The sequence below is a fragment of the Mesoplodon bidens genome (genome assembly GCF_964165515.1).
Source record: "Mesoplodon bidens genome assembly, chromosome: 5".
Classification (NCBI taxonomy): domain Eukaryota; kingdom Metazoa; phylum Chordata; class Mammalia; order Artiodactyla; family Ziphiidae; genus Mesoplodon; species Mesoplodon bidens.
Window position 1 is genome coordinate 8,457,387 of NC_138161.1, and position 22,435 is coordinate 8,479,821.

Sequence of the window (22,435 nt, forward strand, 5' to 3'; positions counted from 1 at the left end):
CAAAAACATGAAGGCCGCGAGGGCGGGAGCAAGAGAACTCCAGGCACGGAGGAAAGAATGAGCGCAAGGGCCCTGGTACAGGCCTGTGGGTCGTAGGGACCTGAGAGAGAGCTGTGTGTGCTGGGCTGGGAGACGGCGGGGGGTCGGGGGGGGGGTAGGACAGCAGGGAGAGGTGGAGAGAGAACAGGAGACAGAGGGAGTAAGGGATTTTCAAGCTACTCAAAAGGACTCTGGCTTTCACCATGCGTGAGATGGAAGCCACTGAAGTTTCAGATGCTCCTAATATTGTTTAAGCCCACGAAAAAGGTACTATTAACCTTTATATTATTTATTATTAAAAGAAAACTAAAGACACACTTATGGCAGCTCTGCCAAAGAGCAGCTCACTGGCTAGAGTGAAGTGAATTAAAAGGAAGGAGGAAGGGACATGTTTCTGACACTATTTATTGACAGTTGTAGAACCCAGTTCAAGTCATGAAATTTCATTAGTCTTTCTTTTCTCACGTATAAATGAATGGACTGATCACGATCTGCAATGGTTAACTTTTCTTTAAAAAACAAAATACAACAGGATCCCACAAGCAAATAGTTTTAAAACCAATGAAAGCCCATTCCTCTGACTGTTAAGGGAGCTTGGCCTCCCTCCCCCTGGCCCTCCCTCCTCCCAGGCACTGCCTCTGACCTTCAAAACTCTTCTAAGAACACAGAATGAACACCTGTGGACTCGCTCTAAAATTCTATAGTCCTAATTTACCCTGAATTATTCAGATCAAATATTCATCAACCCTAATAGTCATCATTTACTTTAATTTCAAATCATACTCTCAAAATTTACAGTCACATTTACACTGTTTTTAGGGTGGTCCTCATTTCTTCATTATCATCTTTTTCTGTTCTTATACTTAAAATCTGTAAAATTTATACCAAAATACTTAACATTTTCTAATCTAATTTATTGCTCTCCTCCACTGGCAGATTGAAAGATCTCGCTTCCCATCTCATAATTCTAAACTCACCGTACATAATTGAAAAAAAATTAGAAATGGATAAAATAAGTTCAAAACTGACCTAACACTTGAATGATTAAAGTTGGTAAATAGACATCTTTTCCTAAAAACAACTTTCAGATTATACTGTCAGAGACTGAAAACAAAAACAGCATTTTTAAAGCGATCCATCATATACCTCATTGGCTCCACTGAACAGAGGTTCTCCAGTGTGCATTTCAACCAAAATACACCCAAGGGACCACATGTCGATAGCAAGGTCATAAGGCATTCCCAGTAGCACCTCTGGAGACCGATAAAAGCGACTCTGAATATACTGGTATATCTGAAATATATTTCAAAATAGTATTAATTCCAAAATAAGTTTTCTTTAACTGTGGTCAACAATGAATTAAGAACACAAGTCTAATATTAACAGCAAAAAATAACTGGGTTATTAGAGTTCCATTTACTGATTTCAACATTAGACTATGAATACTGTTTAAAGAACTAAACGTTTCAAGGGAGTGGTAAATCTGACTGTGAAATGCAAAAAAAAAAAAAAAAAATATATATATATATATATATATATATTCATATAAATAATTCAAGCCCTTTCATTTAGTTCAATCCTAACCAGTAACCAAGATATATCTTAAACAGTTATGCCTTATTAGAAGAAAATATTATTGAGAACAATTTATCTCCCTATTAATTATTCTTTCCTGCTGTGGCTGGTACTTGGTTTACCATTAATTTAACAGCTAAATTGTATCTAAATTAACCGGAAAGACTTTTTTCAGGTTAATTCAAAGCATTAAGAAAGACTCAAACTCAGTACAATGTAATTGAAATTTCAGACATCTGTACTGTACTAGTCTCACAGATAAATCTAGAAACACTGCCACATAAAGATTCAATTGGGAGTCATTTCTGACTAATCACTTCTCTACCCTGTCCTCCTCCATCTCATTCTAAGACTTCTTAGAAAAAGAAATCTTGAAATGGATTATTTTCGATGAAGTAATCTGAGATGTCTTCAGAGACCAATTCATCTTCACCTGGCCATTTAAAATTTATATCTAGAAATACTACAAAAGCAAAGGTAGTTTTACTTAAAAAAGGGAGAGAAACAAACAAAATCCTCCTACCCAAACTTCCTAACTTAACACTCAAACGAGGCAGCCAGCAGCATGGAGCCGCTTCTCACGAAAGCTTCTGTGACCTCCACAACTCCAGCCAAATCTGAGAACCATCCCATGCCTCCACAAGCAGGTCAGCCCAACCTTAAGGCCTGCTCAGAGTGAAAGAAGTCTAACTGAAAGGGACCAGGAAAAAGTGTTACATTTCCAAGTTTTTATAAGCCAATGGCATCGCGAAGTCCCAAAGACTTGCTACTACTGAGACTACTGAGAAAGGAAGTTTGTCACCTACCTATCCCGCTGCTTAAAGCAGCAGCTGGGTTATCTACAAGCCTGGGCGCCAGGATCCCCTGAGAAACTCTTTTTGAAACATACTTGCCCCGCCACCTTCTAACACTGAGCCAGCAGACCTAGAATAGGGCCACTGCATGTCTGTTTTGGAAATGACTTCCCATGGGATTCTGATACACTCACAGAGTTAAAACCTCACTGGGCTAAAGGTAGAGCTGCTTCACTTTGGCTGGAGAGAGACAGCCGTGCTTGATATCACGGCGGCATATGTGATCTGGTTTAAATAGGAAAACAGTTTACAAGTCTAAAATCGACTCAAAGGACTCTCAAGATGGGCACATATTTTCCATTTACAATATACTTTAGCCCTATTAACAACTATGAGCATCTTTTTGATTTTCAGGGGCATCCGGAACGGCAAACTTTGCTTCCTATTCCTTCCATTTTTAAAAATTATTTCAATGTAGCATTGCTACCATAAGATAATTTGCAGAAAATAACAAAAAGACAATCTTGTTAACTGACCATAAACCTTCATGATTAAATTAACCTACTGTATTTAAAAGCTGGAATAAAGTTGGATAGGAAATTTCACTAATTTGGAAAAACAAGAAATGGAAAGCCAATATGAAATAGGAATATCTCCATGTTAGTTACGCTTTTACCTTTTTTTTTTTAAAGAAATGCAGTTTCAATACTTACCAGTAAATAGGAACAACATTTTAAATGAATAAAGTATTATCAAATGGTGACCCTAGTTGGTTTCAAGAAGAGAACATCCTATAACTTCTATTTTATATGCAAAACACTGTTAGAGTAGCTTTCATAATGCTAGAAAGATCCGTAGGAAAAATCTGCTTTCCTAAAATCAGCTAAACTTAAATCTATTTATTGCTATGGACGTGTCTGTTTTTAGCACTCTAAAGAAAACTAGTTCGGTGTCATAATTTATAAAACAAAAAAAGATTTAAACTTATTTATCAAAACAAGTATGTCTATCAACCTAGTAATTTACACTGCATCACTGTGTGTAATGTAAAATTACCTGCATTGTTTTTTACCTATCAGCTTTTGAGGAAAAACATTTATCTCGACCTATATTTAGAGAAATATTTTGCAGCAAGGAGTCAATGTTCTATTATTGGAATTTCCCCAAATTTATACTAAGGACATCTATTTGGGAAATACAGTTACAACAAATCACCTAATATTTAATATATCCATCCCCTCTTTTCTCTTAGACTTTTAGCATACACATAATATTTTAAGATAAACTTTAAAAAGCTAATACCTCCTAATCCAAAGTTTACTATTTGCATTTTAAAAGGTATTTCCCAAAAAAGGTATCAACACAAGGTGATTCAAGTGCTGCATTTTAAAGATAACCATCCTGTAATTATCTCAAAATTGTATACAGATTAATAACATTTCAAGCATCTACTTACACTGTTTTAACCTAATTCTAATTTTAATTCACAAGTCCTGAAATATACTTACCCTCTGCCCCAACTGACAAGAACTGCCAAAGTCAACAATCTTGATTGCACTGCGTTTGGGGTTACAAAGAAGGATATTCTCAGGTTTTAGGTCACAGTGAATGATACTAAGTTCTGGAGTCGCAAGGAAAAGCAGTGCAGTGCACATTTGCTGTGCAAACTTTCGTGTTAGGTTCAAAGAGACACCTCGAAAATTGGTGTTCCTCAACAAGTCATAGAGGTTGTAGGACAGCATTTCAAAAACTAAACAGAGGTGGTTTCGAAACATAAAGTGGCGTTTTAAATGCACTGAAAGAGAAAAAAAGTTTCATTTTAAATTATACATACCAATAAAGTGAGAATAACATGCATATGAACGCTCCAACAATCTGTAACGTGACAATGTCAAATGCAGAGTGAAAATCAAGCTAAAATCTGGAGATCAGCATTCTGCACTAAACAGCACATTCTTTAATCAGTTAAGAATATCTAAATTGTTCATCTGCTGAATTAATATATTAGTGTATAGTGTCTCCCAATATGCAATATAATGCAAGAAGTGCCACCAAAATGCCTTGCTTAAAAAAAAATTAAGTCAGGTATGAAAACACAAGTAGCAAACTGACAAAGAGTACTGAGAATACTTTGATAATTTTATCGTCACTGGTAAGAGAAAACACGCTGTACTCCCTGAAAGCCCTACCTCACAACTTCATCTAAGCTCCACCCACTGGGATGTCCAGCTTGTGACGATGTTGTACGTGGCAGCCCTTTCTGGGAAGGCTTTGATACATAGACACAATCTGCTTTGCTGAGCCTTAGATTTCACTAGTAATTTTCGGAAACAACTGTCAAAGGAAGACAGATTTTTTTTTCTTTTGGGCAAATACAGCAAAGGCTCGAAAATCACATTGTAAGGTACTAGAGTTCATAATCAAGGCATCTAATTATGTTCATCAAACTGGTACATGGGACATCCTGTCCAAGACTGAAGGTTTGGGAGAACTTCAAAATAAAGCTCAATCACAAGAAATTATGAGTAGGCTTATGAATGGGGAAAGACTAATAGAATACATTACTTGGTATCACTACTGATCCTCTAAAAAGGCTTAATAGTCGACAAATTGCTTCGAAAAGTTGTGCTCTAAGTATTAACACTGACTTCACATCAGATGAAGTCATTCAATAAAGTAAAGAACTGCGCTTCAGTGTAAAAATTCTTACACACACCAAACTGAGCACCTATAACTCAACGGGAATGACATAAAACAACCATTTGTCAAGGCTACCTACCTTCATTTTGGTCTTTTAGTATCACTTAAAACAGAGGTTTCTTTACAGATTTATCTGAGATAACTAGGACAGTATTCAATGTCTGGTTCCTGAGAAAGGGGATACATTGTGTTGTCCTGGTAGTAGCCCTGAACTGTCTCCCTGGAAGCAGTGCATGTCAATATTGCTTTTAAATCATTCCTGATACACGTGATCTAAAATTACGATAAATAACACAATACAACTACTACATGGCTCAATAGGAGTCCATAGTACAACTCAACTCTCACCAACAGTTACATAAGAATGTATAACATCTACTCTTAATCACTGAGTTCATAGGTTTAAAATTAAGAACATAACTCCATGTGACATAAGACACCCCAAAGACATGGTCCAAACAAGAGTTTTGACCTGGCTAAGCAGCAGCCGCAAAAGGAATGCAAAAGGTAACTGATGTCAGAATTCAAACGTGATTATGACAATCCCTCTAAGAAGCTGTGATTAGAATGTTCTTCCAATGGAAGCTCAATCCACTCAAATCCACTAATTCATCATTCATTTACTAAGTATCTATAATGTGCTGAGCACTAAAGACATTGTCAAAGAAAGCTCAAACACAAGTATATATGTTCAGTTTTTTTAAACTGAACTCTGGGGAAAACGGACGGTTGGCAAGACTTTGTCCTACACTTGAACTGACTGTTCCTTTAACTAGACCATGGCAGGTACCAAACAATCCAGATAAGAAATCATGCTATATGGTAAAAAAGTAAGAGTGTTTAGAAGTTCAAAGACTTAAAGACTATACAACTCATGAGACAAAATTATATTGATCAAATCACTTCAAAATTAAGTTATTTACGCTATAAAAGAGCAATACAACTTCCAGACACCTTAAATTTAATGTATCAACTCCACTGCCATGGCTGTGTCTAAATCTAAAGTTCTTTTTGCTTGTTTTCCAATATAGAAACTCAGTTTCTTAAGACACTGTGCATGAATTCACCTTCTTCCTAAATAAGAACCTTTAAAAAAAAAAAAACTCATCCAAAAGAATATCTGTAATAACTGATGCAATTAATGATCATTAAAGTCAGTTTATTAAAAGCAAAAATGACAGCCATTATTATAACATAACCAAGTAGCTAACATTTCGTGTTTTCTTTCAACAAGGCAGAAATAAATTGTTGTAGTAATGCTATCAACATTTTCTCTACTACTTAAGCAAAAATTCAAAATAAAACAAGAGTGAGAAAGAAGAAAAAGGGAGGTATGTTTAGAGCCTGTAAGTCAAGCATCCTTAGAATGTCTTTCTTGGCCTCCTCAGCCCCTTGAATGGAAATGTGCTCACTTTACACTAAGTTGTAACTGAAAGTGAACAGCAAACACGCAGTAAGTGTGAAAAGACGTGAAATACAAATGTTATTACTGTGGGTTATATCAGGTATCTACAGAGAAGGCACTAAGGAAGAAAAATTAAGAGTATAAGCTCATTTTATTGCAACAATGAGGAATGAAGGGTGTTTCATAAATGAAATCTAATCTGAATATGTGAACCTTACACCTTTAAACACCAATTTTTTTGTTTCTGTTATTTTGGGGGGGACTAAAAAACCATAATGCCCTCCCCTCATTTCTTTTTTTTTAAAATAAATTTATTTATTTTATTTATTTTTGGCTGTGTTGGGTCTTCGTTGCTGCGCATGGGATTTCTCTCTAGTTGTGGAGAGCAGGGGCCACCCTTTGTTGTGATGCACGGGCTCCTCATTACTGTGGCTTCTCTTGCTGCAGAGCATGGGCCCTAGGCACACGTGCTTCAGCAGTTGCAAAATGCGGGCTCAGTAGTTGTGACTCACGGGCTCTAGAGCACAGGCTCAGTAGTTGTGGCGCAGGGGCTTAGTTGCTCCGCGGCATGTGGGATCTTCCCGGACCAGGGCTCGAACCCGGGTCCCCTGCACTGGCAGGCAGATTCTCAACCACTGTGCCAACAGGGAAGCCGTCCCCTCATTTCTTAAAAAGGAGTTTACTAATAAAACTTAACCTCATATGTTTTTCAGGTAAAGTTAGCATTTCTGAATGTGAGTTGCTAATACATGCCTATAAAAAAGTCTGTAATTAATTGATCCTAAGGTCTCTATCTTAAAATTGACATCATCTTGTTTTTACAGTGGGCAGCAATTTATTTCTTGGTGGCACATAAAATGTTGGTGTCTTAGAGTTGATTAAGAGTAGTATTAAAGAATGTATAATCAGAAGATGTTTTACCCATGTATCAATTGGCCCTAGACTTAACTGTTTTCATAATTCTTCTGTCTCCTCTTTTTGTATTCAGAAGAAACACCATATGACAATGAAATAAACACAAGCTCTGGAGTTAGGCAGAGGTAGGTTCAGACCCTAGCTCCAAGAGCCCTAGGACCTTGGGTATGTTACTCTTTGTACAAACTACCTGTAATATAAGGATTTAACACCTTCCTTTCAGGACTGCTATGATTACAGATGATGGAAGAAAAGCACAGGAATATGGTAGGAGTTCAAGAAATGTTGGCTATTATTTCTCGAGGAAGAACCCGAGATCTTGGCTCAGACATTCCAAAAATGGTTCTGTAACCATTAACAACATATTAGCTCACTTCTAATTTCTGAGCTATATTAGAAATGGTTAAAGTTAACACAAAGTAGACTCTCTAGATAAACATGCACCATTAAAGCAAACAAATGACGCTTCTAAGTTTCAAAAACAAAAAACCCCCAAAAAGACACTATTCTCATTTGTTTTTGTAATATACCACCTAGAATGCACATTCCCAAAGATTTAAAATATTACTGCCAGATCAAGTAACGTATATAAATCTGTGCCCTCCAACATAACTGAATTTTTACCCAATCACTTTAAGATAAAATCAACATATATTCATACAAAAATAACAATTAACTCAAATTTGTGGTCTGGTTTAGGGCACACTGCTTTCTTTGCCTGTTTGTTTGTTTACCTATGTAGTATTTCATTTCAGTGTCATGTTTGTTCATGAGCTCAAGAAGTCGCACTTCTATCTGGGCTTGATTCAGAAAAGCCTTCTTGTTCTTTATTATTTTAATGGCGACCCATTCCTGCTCCACACGATCATATGCCTTTACAACCTAAAAGAGAAAAAAGACAGATGATACCTATTTCATTAATGAACAATTTAACAACAGTTTACAGTTCGGCTTAATTGTACATTTATCTAATTCCCCTTTTTCTGACCTTCTTAATTAAAAGAGATCCTATTCGTTTCCATTCAATAGCATCCATTTACTACTTTATTGTCACTTTAAGTCATTTTTCAAATGGATTTCTTCTGCATCCTTACAGTATTTCTAAACATCCACAAAATAGATAACTTTCTTAAAATCAGATTAACTATTTTCCTCCTTCAGAAATAAATTATGAATCTTGACAAGTGCTTTGGGGCTTTTTACCTTTCTTACTAAATAACATTATAAAACAATTCTTCTAACTATTCTTTTAATAAGAGAAAAACCTGGTTTAAATCCCAAGCATATGTGTGAGATACTTAAAAGGCTGTAAGTCATCTGAAAAATGTAGATAACTTTCTAAATGTAACTTAGATTTTCATAGATAAAAACTTAGGCATATACCAGAAGAATTAGTTTACACTTATTCAATAAAAAAAAATCAAAAACAAATAACCAGGAAAAAAGTTTAAAATGCTATAATTGGGGGATTTTGAGTTTTAAAATGAGAAGGAAACTGAAACATTCATGTGCAAATCACCATGCACACCTCTCATTTAAAATTTTACTCATTTAAACCAAGTTTCACACTATTAATAAATTTATACAAAAATTAGGAAATACACAGATAAAACTATATCTCTACAAATCAGAAACTGCTATAAGTGATTAAATATTATTATATTTATAATAGTACATATGGTCTGAATAGATAATAGTTTTAGATACATTTTCTAGCATGTTCAGAAAGTACAGAGATGCAGGTACAACTCCAAGTGATTCCAATGTGTTGGCTGAGTACCACTGGATCAGAGGAAGAGGACAGAACGCATGGTCCAAGATCACATCAGTCAAGGTTACTGTCAATCATAGATCATAAATCGTTCAGCTGAAATCAAACTTGGAATGAAAAGTGCAGTATCTCTGGTTTCACCCAATTCTAAAAAAATACCATCTATTGTCTTTTAAATCAGAGGCGACCCATGTAAACATCTGACCAAGTGCTTCTGATATTCTTCTGTTTCACTGACCGTATTGACTGTACCAAGAGTTGCAGTTCAGTGCCCAGATCCTAATGGTCTCCAGGACAAAGGCCACTAACATGGACTCAACTATTTACTGACTTAGCAAATAGTTAACTTGCTCAATGCTAAAGCAATGATTTGCAACCCTGAATATCACACATTCAGTAGGGTGTTTTCAAAAATACCAATGCCCAGAATCCAGTCACAGAGATTCTGGTTTAATTGGTTGGAACCTAAGTATCCATCCTCCCCTCCCCACCACACCCCCAATCCCCAAAGCTCCCTGGAAAATTTCAAAGTGCAATCAGGATTGATGACCACTGACTTAAGAAATGAAGGAGCCGCTTCTTTGACAAGGATCTGGCAGAGGATTTAGAGGACATCTGACCAACTCGGTAAGGAGGACTTTATCTGGTGAGTGACAGGCCCTGACCCTGAACACACCTCACCCTAGGAGAAAGGCATCAGTCAGTCTGATCTGGTAAAATGGATTTAGATGTCAAATAGGCCTATGTTTTCACAGGTTTACTATGCTGACTTGCTCTTAGGAATCAGAGTATGAGAAAATTAAAGGGGAGGGGGAAAGATCACGGTGAGCTCAAAGACTGAGTATTTAAGGAAAACTCAGTTTAGAGAACAGGCCATATAGCCACAGTTTTCATGGTGGACATCACAGAAGTTTGAAAAGTGTCCTGTTGAGAGCAACTGCCTAAACGCTGGTGTACTTTTGAAGGTGGAGATGACAATCACTCTATCCAGGGTGTTCACAGCCTTACTTAATTTAAGAGGGAGGCCTCAGAACTGCCTTTCCTTAAAAAGCTCTGCAAGAGAAGCAGAAGCTGCTTCTGACAAAAAGGAATACTTTCTTAAAGAAGGACTCCTCACACACTGAGAATCCCCTGACTCAGGAGAAAAAGAGGTTACAAATCAAGGGGAAAGGCCCTGAATTACGTATAATTACAAAAATTCTGTGAAATCATGGACGGGGCAGACATATTATACGTGGGACACCAGGGCCTGGGAGAGCCTCACCAGAGTTAGGGGTCTCCTGAGAAGCTTGTTCATATTTCCCTGTAGGTTTAATAGCTTCATCTGTCTGGGTCTAGAGCTGTAGCTGCTAATGGCCTGTAGTATACTTTTTGTCCTAAGCGTGATTAGACTGACACATGATGAATTTTTCCTCACAGGTTGAAAAGAGGCACACTTTGCTTTCGCTCAGGGCAGGAACAGGTAAGTAAGAGCGTATGCAGGTTCCATAGTTTTAGAAAAACCAAAAACCACCACCAAAATCCAAAATATTGTCCAAGTCAAAAGAAGTATTTGGATTAGAAGTTATTATAGTAACTGACTCGCCGCACAAAAGCTACGAGGCAAAGGAGGCTGGGATTAACAGTAAATCATACCTCAAACAGAAAGGCTCTGTGACTTGATGAGATAAGATAGGGAGATTTACACGTGGGAACAGCTGGGGGATCCACAGCCAGAGAAAAGCTTTTTAAAAGCGCAAGGAGGAAGGTCTGACAGCTCTTAGTCTGGGCACAGCTGATGTAAGAGGCTAATGTAGTTAGGGTTTGTGCTTTGTACTGGGATAGGGTGGGCAAGTGAGGAGAAGAGAGCTGTGGGTGGAGAGAAGAGGCCAGGAACAAAGAGAAAAACCAGGTGCACTGGAGTTCCTCCCTCGCTCCTCCGGGTAGAAGCGGCCAGAACAATCCTACCCATGGGAACAATGCCAATCACAGTATTAGCAACGCTGATGCCGTGAGGACTTAAGAGGAGACCCTGGAGACCCTCTGCCCACTTAGAGGCCGGATGGAGCTAGAAGTGGAGCTGAGGACAAACTCAGGGCACAGCCCCTGGTGTCCCAAGTCTCCAAAGAAGCGAGAGGACACCTGCTGTGCCAGCTGAAAATGGTAATTTTTTTCTCTTTGAGGAGGAGTATCAGACAGGAAGGTAATTATCTCTATCATACATAACGAAGAACCATCCAGAGACTAAAAACCCCATATGAAAGAGGCAATACTGTCTATTAGTGATTAAAATCGACCACTTAGTAAAATAACTACTTGATAGCTATAGGAAGTTTTTTTTTTTTAAGTCTAATGGAGTTTTTATAGCTGATGAAGTTTCCTTACCTTTAGAGAAAACTATAATAATCCAAATACTTACATATCCGTTGTTTAGATCTATTTACAAATATTAAAAGTGTACTACTGAGAAAAGGATAGAGTAACATGATTCACTAAGAAGTTCTTTCTAATTTATGAAATTCAGCACCTTCCATTAAATTACCTGTCCAAAGGAACCTTTGCCTATCAAGGAGTCAATTTCGTAACGATCCATCCACTTTTCTCCGTTTTTTACAATATAATCATAGTTATCATCATCATAACCATCATTGTAAACCTTCCGCTCCTTCTTATGACTAGAATCGTCTCCCTGGCCCTGCTGGTGTCTTCGCTTCTTTTTTGCATAGTAAACCTGAAATGAGAAAATACAGTGTTAGCTGTGCAATTAAAAATCATTGGGGATGGGGAGCAGTGAGGGCACCATATATCGAGTACATACAAGACACATCTGCTATCAGTAGGAAACTGATGAATTTTTATTCTTTATAACACACACAAAAATGAAATAAAGAATTTTCTATAGTTGCTATTGGAGTTACAGAATAGCACTGATATATAACAAATGAAAAATATCTACAGTAAAATTCACTTTAGAAGTATACTGTTTATACATTTTTTAAATAGGAGATGTTACATGACCACGCCAAAGTCTCCCACTCAAGAAGAGTAACAGGACCTGATTCATATTTATTTTCTAAACTAAAGTATAATTTATATACAGTGAGATGGTATAGATCTTAGAGAAATGCAAATCAAAACCACAATGAGGTATCACCTCCCACCATCATCAAAACAGCCATCATCAGAAAATCTACAAACAGCAAATGCTGGAGCGGGTGTGGAAAAAAGGGAACCCTCTTGCACTGTTGGTGGGAATGTAAACTGATACAGCCACTATGGAGGACAGTATGGAGGTTCCTTAAAAAAACTAAGAATAGAACTACCATATAACCCAGCAATCCCACTACTGGGCATATACCCAGAGAAAACCATAATTCAAAAAGACACATGCACCCCAATGTTCACTGCAGCACTATTTACAACAGCCAGGTCATGGAAGCAACCTAAATGCCCATCGACAGACGAATGGATAAAGACGACGTGGCACGTATATACAATGGGATATTACTCAGCCATAAAAAGGAACGAAATTGGGTCATTTGTAGGGACGTGGATGAACCTAGAGACTGTCACGCAGAGTGAAGAAAGACAGAAAGAGAAAAACAAATACTGTGTATTAACGCATATTTGTGGAACCTAGAAAAATGGTACAGATGAACCAGTTTGCAGGGCAGAAACTGAGACACAGATGTAGAGAACAAACGTATGGACACCAAGGGGGGAAAGTGGTGGTGGGGCGGGGGGCGGGGGGATGAATTGGGCAATTGGGATTGACATGTATACACTGATGTGTATAAAATTGATGACTAATAAGAACCTGCTGTATAAAAAAATAAATAAAATTCAAAAATTCAAAAAAGTATATAATATGAAGGACTTTGGGGAAAATGTATATGCTGATGTAATCAACATATGCTAAACAAAATAAAGAACATTTTCATCCTCCTTATATTCGAGTTCCCTCATGCCCCCTTCTAGTCAATCCCAATTTTATATTTGATCCTAAAGCAAAAGATTTTAAAAATGAAAGTTTAAATGTATAATATATGAACTGATGTTTTGCTAATATAAAAAGGGCCTCTGAGACATGCCTAGTTCTTAAGCCTGTAATAACATATTAATGAAAAACAGCCATGCCCCCTCCCCCCACACTAAAGGCCGTAAACCTTGTGGTTGGTCACAGATTGAGTTATTTTCCTTGTAACTGTTTTTCTTATAAAATAGTTTCTAAGACTAGTAAAAAATAATAGGTGGACTAGGCAACAGTCCAGGTAATTGGTAACTAACTTTGAGGAAATTATAAATTACATTGCACAGAGCAACATCAGAAAAACTAGTTTACAAGGTAGCAAAACAGTTAAAAACAAGCTTTAACAAAGCTACTGTTAACAGTTTAACGATTTATCAGATATTAACAAACTGACATTAATCAATTGTTAACAACAATTTATCAGATATTTTCAGATGACAAAAAGCTAGTTTGGTACATCTTTTATAACATATAAATTGTATACAAAATCCAACTTAGAAATGCACCTCATTGAGCTCACTTCAATTTTATCCTGCCACATTGCCACAATAATACAATACTGGCATTAAACAGCATCAAACTGCTATAAAATTTATACACACATAAGAACATCTTTTTAGTTAAACGGCTCTAAAGCTGGTAGAAGATAAGTCTTTAATGTGAAAGGATGTAGGCCCCCACTGGAAGAGGAAAGAAAGCACAGGCGTGTCCACCCTTCTCCAAAAAAGCTCATTTAATAATTCATTACAGAGCTAGAGTTGGGGTCAGAAGCAAGGAACAACCAAGCCAAAGGTCTAAGACACCAGAAAAATAATTTTTGAAAGCAAAGAGTCAAGTTGAAAGGTGAGTAGTTCAAAGGGCTGTCCATGTTTTTTATCCTACTTACTTCCACCAAAAAAGCCTTCAGATATCTTACAATGAAAAAGATACAGATAAAAGAACACACATTAATTTAAAAAGAAAACTTTAAACCACATAAATATAGATGGATCAGAGAGACTAGACCAAATGCCTGTTAACTGGGCATTAAATACATCTCAGAACTTCCTGACATCCATGGTAAAAGTAGAAACAGATATGTAAAAATTTAAGCAAAATTCTGTAACATTTTCATACTTTTATATTATCATTATTACCTTCCTTTCCCCTGAAGTTTTGGAGACGAGATTATTATAGAAATGACAACTCAGCATATATTAAATATAACTTTAAAAAGAGGGGAAGTTATCCACAATTATCTTAACTTTTTGCAGTCCTTGTTACTATATCTTATTTGTTTTACACAATTATAATTTTATTATCTATAAATCACTAACTTACCAGTCTTCATGGTAATCATCAATATGACAATCCTTGGGAGTTAAAGATAATTTCAGTATGTTTAAATATGCTACAAAATAACTTTTTTCCCTGCTCTATTGCAAAATAGATGCTGTTATAACAAATCGATAGTCTTACCTCATTAATATGCTTATATGTTTTGATCAAGTCAACAGAAAGTTTTCTCAGGGGAGCAGTAGCTGGATCACGGAAGGTTTGGGGCATCCGCCTCTGTAACATGACAATATCAGGCATCACCTTAAATAGACAGAAAAGACTAGCACTTTAACTATACTGTACTGGTATGAATTCCCTCTTCTGTAACCTGTGTATACGTATTTTAAAAAGAAAAAAAATAAAAGACATCTACATTAGAATAGTATACATGCTCTCTCGGTCATCTCTTTCATCCGGAATCCACTGAAGACAACCACTGGAACAAATAAACGAAATTAGAAGATAATATGTCCAGTTACCAAGCCTTCAGTTTTGTTCCCCAAATTCAACAAGAGGATTACAGATACACCCCTGGTCCAGGAGACATGCATGATGCTGCCCAAGAGGGCTTCTCCACCATACAATTAGCCTAGGGAAAAATTTCTTCTAAATTATTCCTAAAGCCTGACCTGGATCACAACAGGCAGATGAAGACTAACTCACCTTTCAGCTTCCTAATACAGGAGTTTAAGACCCAGTTGGCACCACGAAGCAAGCTGCTCATGGAGCAGAGATGGAGCTTGGTGCTGCAGAACTACAGCTCCTAACACCCCCAGACCCTGCCCTCTGACCAGCACCTGCCTTTAAGCAAGGCTGAAATCTTCACTCACTTCTTTAACATGACTGAGTAAAACATGCCCTCCACCTTAACACATCCGATCTCACCCTCCACATTCCCTGTGCCCCCAGCCAGCAGCACTTTTCAGCACCTGACATACTGGTATACATTTACTCATTTACTGGTTTTAGTTTTTTCTCCTTCTCCTTCCACTACAAGGAAAACTCCATATGGGGCAGGGATTCTTTTCTTCAATGTTGTATTCCCTTTGCCTAAAACATAGCAGGCACAGTGCCTGAAACACAGTAGGTATTTAATAAATATTTGTTGAATAAACAAATGAAGCCATAATACCCTACCTATGATTACACTAGGAGCTGACCACAAATAAGTTCCAGAGAACACCTTAATGCTAATGAAACTTTCTTCTTCTAAAAAACTCATTTCAACCATACTCCCACCCCAAAACTAACCCATGTCTCTTTCATCGTCCAATAAGCAGTCAGGGTTCAACTGTGAGCTTCCTGCTAGACGGGGGATAAAGCAGGAAACACAAACGTCCTCCAAACATAAATACGCCCAGGAATGCTGCAACTAGCACACTAATGATCCTGGATGGCTGTTCTCGCCCCACTCCTCAAGCCTCAGCAAAGGAGTTCCCAGAGGGGCTTCTTGCAACCAACAGATCCTCAAAACCAATTAATGACACCAAGGTACCTTCAGTCACTACCGCTAGTCATCCTTGGGCTCCTGTCTAGCTCTCCTGCAGACATTTACACCAGCAAAACAACTGAGCCAGAAGCCCCTGATGCAGCCCCTTCCAAAGGCACTGTGGTCAGTCAATCTGAGGAGCAGAGAGACAGAAAAGACATCATACTAAGGCCTCACAGAAATGTCTGGAGTCTTGGGAAAATTAACCAAGTTAACCCACAGTGACAAAAAAAGAAGACAGAAGGGTTGTAAGGACAGAACAGAAAAGAATCCCCATCCCTGAGGTATGAAAAGATGGTGGGATCAGAACCGTTACCTAGCTGTACTCTCTCTCCCTCTCTTTGTTCTATGAAAGAAGTGGAAACTTGAGCCAAATTTGAGGATTATAACCTGGGAACAGCAACTCAGCTCCGAGAACTGTTCCGACCCTGCACTTCCCCTTAAACTGGTATTAACATTTGTTTCTTCTGAATCTATACTCAAACTCTAAGAAGTTGTTATCCGGATGGTAAATTCACTGAATTACTGTATTAAGTTAATAATTATTACCTCTTCCCATGATCCTCTCCTTCCTAAAGTTCCAAATAAGGTTTAAGGGGAAAAAGACCTTCAATGATTATAACTATTTGTCTGAAAATATAGTAAGACTTAATAAGATCATCTGAATTAATTTATTAAATACATATAGTTTTATTTTTCTAAATATGAACAGGTACAGTTAGGTTCACAGAATATTTGGTTCTTATACCTGTCCTTGGAGACGTAATTTAATGACTAGACAATATCAGTAATAAGCATGTCAAACACTTTCATGTGAATGAATGCTATAAGCATTTAAGGTAATGAAAGAGGTTTCCCTTAATGTATTTCCTTTTTTTATTTTTTAAGACCCTGACCGTTTTCAAGCAGGTAACGTACTTGGCAAGACCCTTCTTGGACTATTGGGGTGTAGCCTCACTGTGAGGTTTCATGAAATCTGAACCAGTGAAATACTTCTTTACCTTCGTCACAAGAGTTGATAGAAGGTGTAACTATTGCTAGAAACAACTGAATTCCTTAAGTAGTTAATAATAAAATAATGATAATAGCAGCAAATATCTGCTATACACTATGCTTTGAGTATGCAGATGTTTACTCTCTCATGTAATCCTCTCAACAATCTCGTGAGAATAAGTAACGTAAGTTCCCGTCACTATTTTACGAATGAGAAATCTGAGTCTCTGATGTCAAGTTACTTGACCAAGGTCTTAGAGCCAGTACATAACAGAGATGAGGAGTAAGGCAGTCTCCCACCTAAGCCTATGGTCTGAACCACAGCACTGGGCCAGGAGCTCCCTGTTAAGTTTAGGTCTCTAGTCTATCCTCTTGTTCCATCATGTTTAGGCTATGTGTTGGACAAAATAATTGAGTCATACATAATAAATACCAATAAAATAAACATGTGCATTTATTACAATTAATTATGTTCAAAACTGTAAATATGCTTTTTTAACTTGCCCACTTACAATTCCACTGGTATTTCAAACATTGGAAAAAATGTGACTAGTGACTACATCTTTCCATGAGTAATTATGCTCGCTTAAAACACCAAAATCCCACCATCAAAAAAAAAATTAAATGTATATAGGACATGCATGAAATTGGATATGAATGTAATTTTGCCTAACAATCTTTTTCTGCACTCAATATATGAGTGTGTGCTATGGCCTTGGCATGTCACACAATATTGCTAACTAACCTCTTCCACAATTAGCCAAGCTGCCTAAAAGGCCAAATCAGTTAGCTAATTCTAAATACATTACTTTTCTTATATTCTTCTGGCAACAGAAGTTACTATTTCAGGGGCATCTGTATATATAAACCAGATGAATTCCACCCACAAAAAACTGGCCTTTAGATCAGGCTATATTTCAGTGCTTCAAATAGTGCCTTGTGCAGGCTAGGCACTCAAAATATATGGAAAGAACACATTCACTTCGACAAACTAAACAACCCTTCCTTCACAAACTTTCATTGTGATTTCATGTTAGGCAACCAAACTTTCTGTTTTTCATTACTGTGGTGCCATAAGCACCAATCCAGAATTAGAAAATTAACTTGTCCAAATACACACTCAGTTACAAATCTATATACTAAGACTCAAGCCAGCCCTAAGCATGTGACGCTTTGTCCACTTCCAACTTCTTATGGTCACACAGTCAGGAGAATGTAATGTTAGCAAGCTCCCTCCTTCCCTTCCGCAGCCAGGCAGAAGTCCCACAGTGTTCAGAGGACCCAGGGGCTCCCTGAGCCACACTGCAGGTAGCCAGACCCACCACGGCCTCCACACCGCCCCCAACGCCCTCGCTGAAAAGGCAAAGTTGCTGAGCTATTCTCCTGCCCCCTCAGCCTTCAGGCTCCGGGAGCCAAAAAAAGTCACATCCCCCATGCTCCTATCTCTTGACCTTTCTGTGTGATGATGACACAGATCACAAAGCCAAAAAAAAAAAAAAAAAAAAAAAGAGAGAGAGAGAAAGAAAAGGAAAGAAAAAAAAAGGCAGTAGTTCACACCTCCTGCTTAGAGAAGTTACAAGAGCTAAAACAATCTTTTTTTCTTGAAAAGATTCCATAGTGTTAAGTACCAGGACTTTATTCAAAAATTGTTTTCTAGTTTAATAATACCTATTCCACCCATTTTATTTATGTTTACCTCATATTTTCATATATACAGTGGAGAATGAGAAACACCATGTCCTGCCATTCTTGCTATTTTGAGAGCTATTAATAAAGCTGAATAGCATATGTAACACATATCCAGAGTACATAGCTTAAGAACCATGACAGGTACTGTGAAAACTGTAACAGCCCAGAGGGACTCAGCATTCTGAACATCAATCATACTTTTCTACATTTACTTTTACTGCATTTATCTTTTGAACAAAACTATTTAAACTCACATGAAACACACTCACACAAGAAAGATTAACTACCAGAAATAAAACATTATCTCCTTTCAATTTACTTGTACAATAAACCTTACTTAAAAGGCACTGATAGGATGATTATGGAAACTGAATAATGAAATTACAGAAGTTTAGAGCTAGAGAGTACTCCTCTGGAGGGTCTAGTCTAAGGTCCCAATCTTACATTCAAGGAACAGAGAGAAGGGTCCATGTGACCTGACTCAAGTCACACAACCAGATCATGAGTCAAGACCTGGAGCCCATGTCTTATGACCGGCAGACCACGCCACATCAGTGCACAGTTTCAGTGCTTTACACTTCAGCTATAAGTAAGCTTTTAATCTGACTGCCTTATTAGGTTCCAAAATTTCTGGAGTTTGGCAGAAGTATCTGGCTGAATACTATTACTTAAAAGACAGTCTTTTTACATCATATGAATCTTTTAAAATATTTTACAGCTTACAATGGAAATACTAAGTAACTTATCTCTTATTTGAAAATAGCCCTCAAATAAGATGTTAGTTGTATCTAAAAATAGGTACTTTGCTAACTAAATTACCTACTACAATAATACAAACATAAAATAACTTGAAAGGACTGGATTTTTTTCCTAGCCCTCCTTAGATGCCAGGTGTTAGAACTGAAAAAGCACTGTATCTAAGAAGAAAGAAGCCTGGGCTGGGCCCCAGAGTCTACTGCCTACATATTTGGAGAAGTCACAAATGGGAGCTCAATCCCTTCAGCTGTAAAAACAGACTAAAAACAGACACCCTACCTGATAGGCTGCTTTTGAACAAGCGGGAAAATGAATCCAAACATACTTTGTTCCTTAAAAGTCCAGTGCAAAGACTGTGCTATTAATACGTTTTGGATGTCCAGAGAACTTTCTTCTGGTACACAATTAAACACTTTCCAATTCTGACCAACTGCTCCAATTCTCAAACATACAACTTCTCATTTACTGCATAAAACAAATTCTTATGTCCTGTCATAATTTATCTTACTATTTAACTGTGAAATGTTATTCACATGCTATATAATTTTATAAATGTAAAGTCAGTTCAACTATTCACAAGATCTTATTATAATACATACAAGGGTGTCCTCAAATAATGATGTTACTTAACTGTAGCCAATAGCTCATTAACACCAGGTATTATTGAATTAGAGAAAACACATTTCCTTCAAATAATCCAGTATGAGAAATACTTTGAAATTTTCTAAGTTTTTGTTCATACTGAAAGACCTAAACAGTGACAAACCAAATTCCTGAGTACATGGAAAAACAGCCATTTTCAGCACTCATCACACACAGTCTCAGTGGAGAAACTTTACCACAACTATAGCTAGTAAAAACAAAACAAAACAAAACAAAAAAACCTCCCGAAATCAAAAGTCAACATGGTGGATGCAGTTAATTCAGGAAGATATTAAAAATACACACATACACACATGCATATGTGTATGTATATCAAGAGATTTCAGCATTTATTCACTTTACACTATCCATCTTATGGAAAATTGCTGAATCTCTAGTCTGAATATTAGAATGAGCAGCATGGTTAATTTACATTTTTTTCTTTTTAATTTTAAGGAGTTTCATATTTATTTTTATAAATGTGTACTAAAGTAGTTTATAACAGTGTAAAATCACCTCTTTAAGTTTCCTATAATGGAATCTGACTTGTTTTCCTATAACTTATATTGTTCTACTTAACCACCTTCCCATAAAAATAAGGTTTAAGTTTTTTTATTTTAACTAATATTCTTTAGAAGTAACTTTTCCCCCATCACAGAATGAGAGATTGTGGTTATGTTTATAAGTGTTCTTCTAATTAAAGTGAAATACATAGAAAAAAACACACAAAAAAACCAAACAAAAAACCCCAACAAACTTTTAAACGCAAACTCCTTAATATCATATTCTGTCCACCCGGAATCCCATGTGACATGTAAACTGAAAACCATTAAGGCATTCTGCCTATTTACTATTTTACCATTTTAATGAATAAATTACCATTCCAACAAGTCATTTCTGATACGTCATAAACTTACCTGGTTAGTTAGAGGCTGCTGAATCTGGTCAGAATAAGATAAGGCAGAAACCTGTTGGTCACTTATGTTTGGCTGGCGACGGTCACTGTACTGATGTGAATGGGGCATCTGTCCAGCCATCTGAAGGCCAGCAGCATGGAATGAAAATGACGGTGCAAGCCGAACAGATGAAGGTTTGCATGCTGAAGTCTCTCCTCCTACGAGAAGATAATAAGTGAGGTTTAAAGGATGCATTCATATCCTAATGTTTGTATCTTTTGACTTATCTGATAGTTCTCTAAATAAGGACTTTAGGATGTTCAATAATATTAAAAACCTTTCAAACTGCAAACAACGGTATGACACTCAACACAACTGTTGTACAATAAATGTTATAAAATATAATAGTGATTAAAATGAATATCTAAAAGTCTGTTTTAAGAGAAAATCTTAAGTAAGTTTTTTTGTAAAGCAATGGAAACAACCTTTCATACTTATTTTTACATATGAGATTTTCATCAGTTGAGAACCATAAGTTGCAAAAGTAATCTCTGAATTCCTGCAAAGAGCCTGTCCAATGGATCAGCTCTTCAGAAATCAATTCAAAGGAAAACTGCTGAGATGCTGCTTTGTACCTGTCAGGTGTACGGCAATCAACAGCCCTAGCATCCCCCAAACGAGGGGAAAAATGTGTTCTAATGGTGCTCACCACTGACACAGGTAATTAAAAGTTGAGCACATGATACATGGAAACAAATTCACAGGCTGCTGTATTCCTCTGGACTCTCCTGACACAGTCCTAAGAGAACCTAGACCAGGCAAGCTTGCCACAAAAACGAACAATCAATTATTATCCCACAGGTAGGCTGGGACCATGGTCATGATTTTCATAGTAGAAATGGAAAATTAACATTTTGGTCCTAAAAGTATTTGGTAGCTAGCTAATAAAAGTTAATTTTTCTTTAGGAAAAGAAAAAGACTTTTCTTCTTATATTCAACCAAATCTGCAAATTTGCAATCACAGACTAAAGCCAGAAAACAAAGCACAAAACCCTGGTCAACCAACACTGGCCCAGAATACATGTGCCTGTCTTCCTGAGTAAACCAGCAAACTCTCACCACACCACACTGTTCAGCACCAGAGTAATTTTTCTGAAGTCAGCTTGTTTTGAAACACACAACAGCGCTGGCCCCAAAGTGAAGACCACAGATTCTTAGCCAGGCTGCTGCAGTTTGAAATTTCAGCTTCACACTTACCAGCTGTGTGGCCTTGCACACCTAATTTCCTGATAATGATAATAATATCTACCTCAAACAGCTGTGGTGAAGGTTAAGTGCTTTAATACATGTAAAGTACTCAGAACGGCTCTGGCAATTAGTAGATGGCTTAATATCAACTGCAATTACTGTACTGTAATGCACGGTACAGTAGATGGGAAGGAAGA

The 22,435-nt window shown here is 37.1% G+C and overlaps 1 protein-coding gene across 8 annotated transcripts in view; it reads right to left on the bottom strand.

Annotated features, from left to right (window-relative positions):
• Positions 1 to 22,435, bottom strand: part of DYRK1A (dual specificity tyrosine phosphorylation regulated kinase 1A) — a 146,623-nt gene that overhangs the window by 19,917 nt on the left and 104,271 nt on the right. For 7 of the 8 annotated variants that reach the window (XM_081234254.1, XM_081234253.1, XM_081234256.1 and 4 more), the window contains 6 exons: positions 21,012 to 21,208; positions 14,667 to 14,786; positions 11,721 to 11,909; positions 8,163 to 8,310; positions 3,917 to 4,203; positions 1,186 to 1,332 (listed from right to left, as the gene is read on the bottom strand). In XM_081234254.1, the coding sequence (XP_081090380.1) occupies positions 1,186 to 1,332; positions 3,917 to 4,203; positions 8,163 to 8,310; positions 11,721 to 11,909; positions 14,667 to 14,786; positions 21,012 to 21,208 (1,088 nt within the window). The remainder of the gene's footprint in view (positions 1 to 1,185; positions 1,333 to 3,916; positions 4,204 to 8,162; positions 8,311 to 11,720; positions 11,910 to 14,666; positions 14,787 to 21,011; positions 21,209 to 22,435) is intronic. The other variant, XM_081234251.1, reaches the window with a different exon arrangement.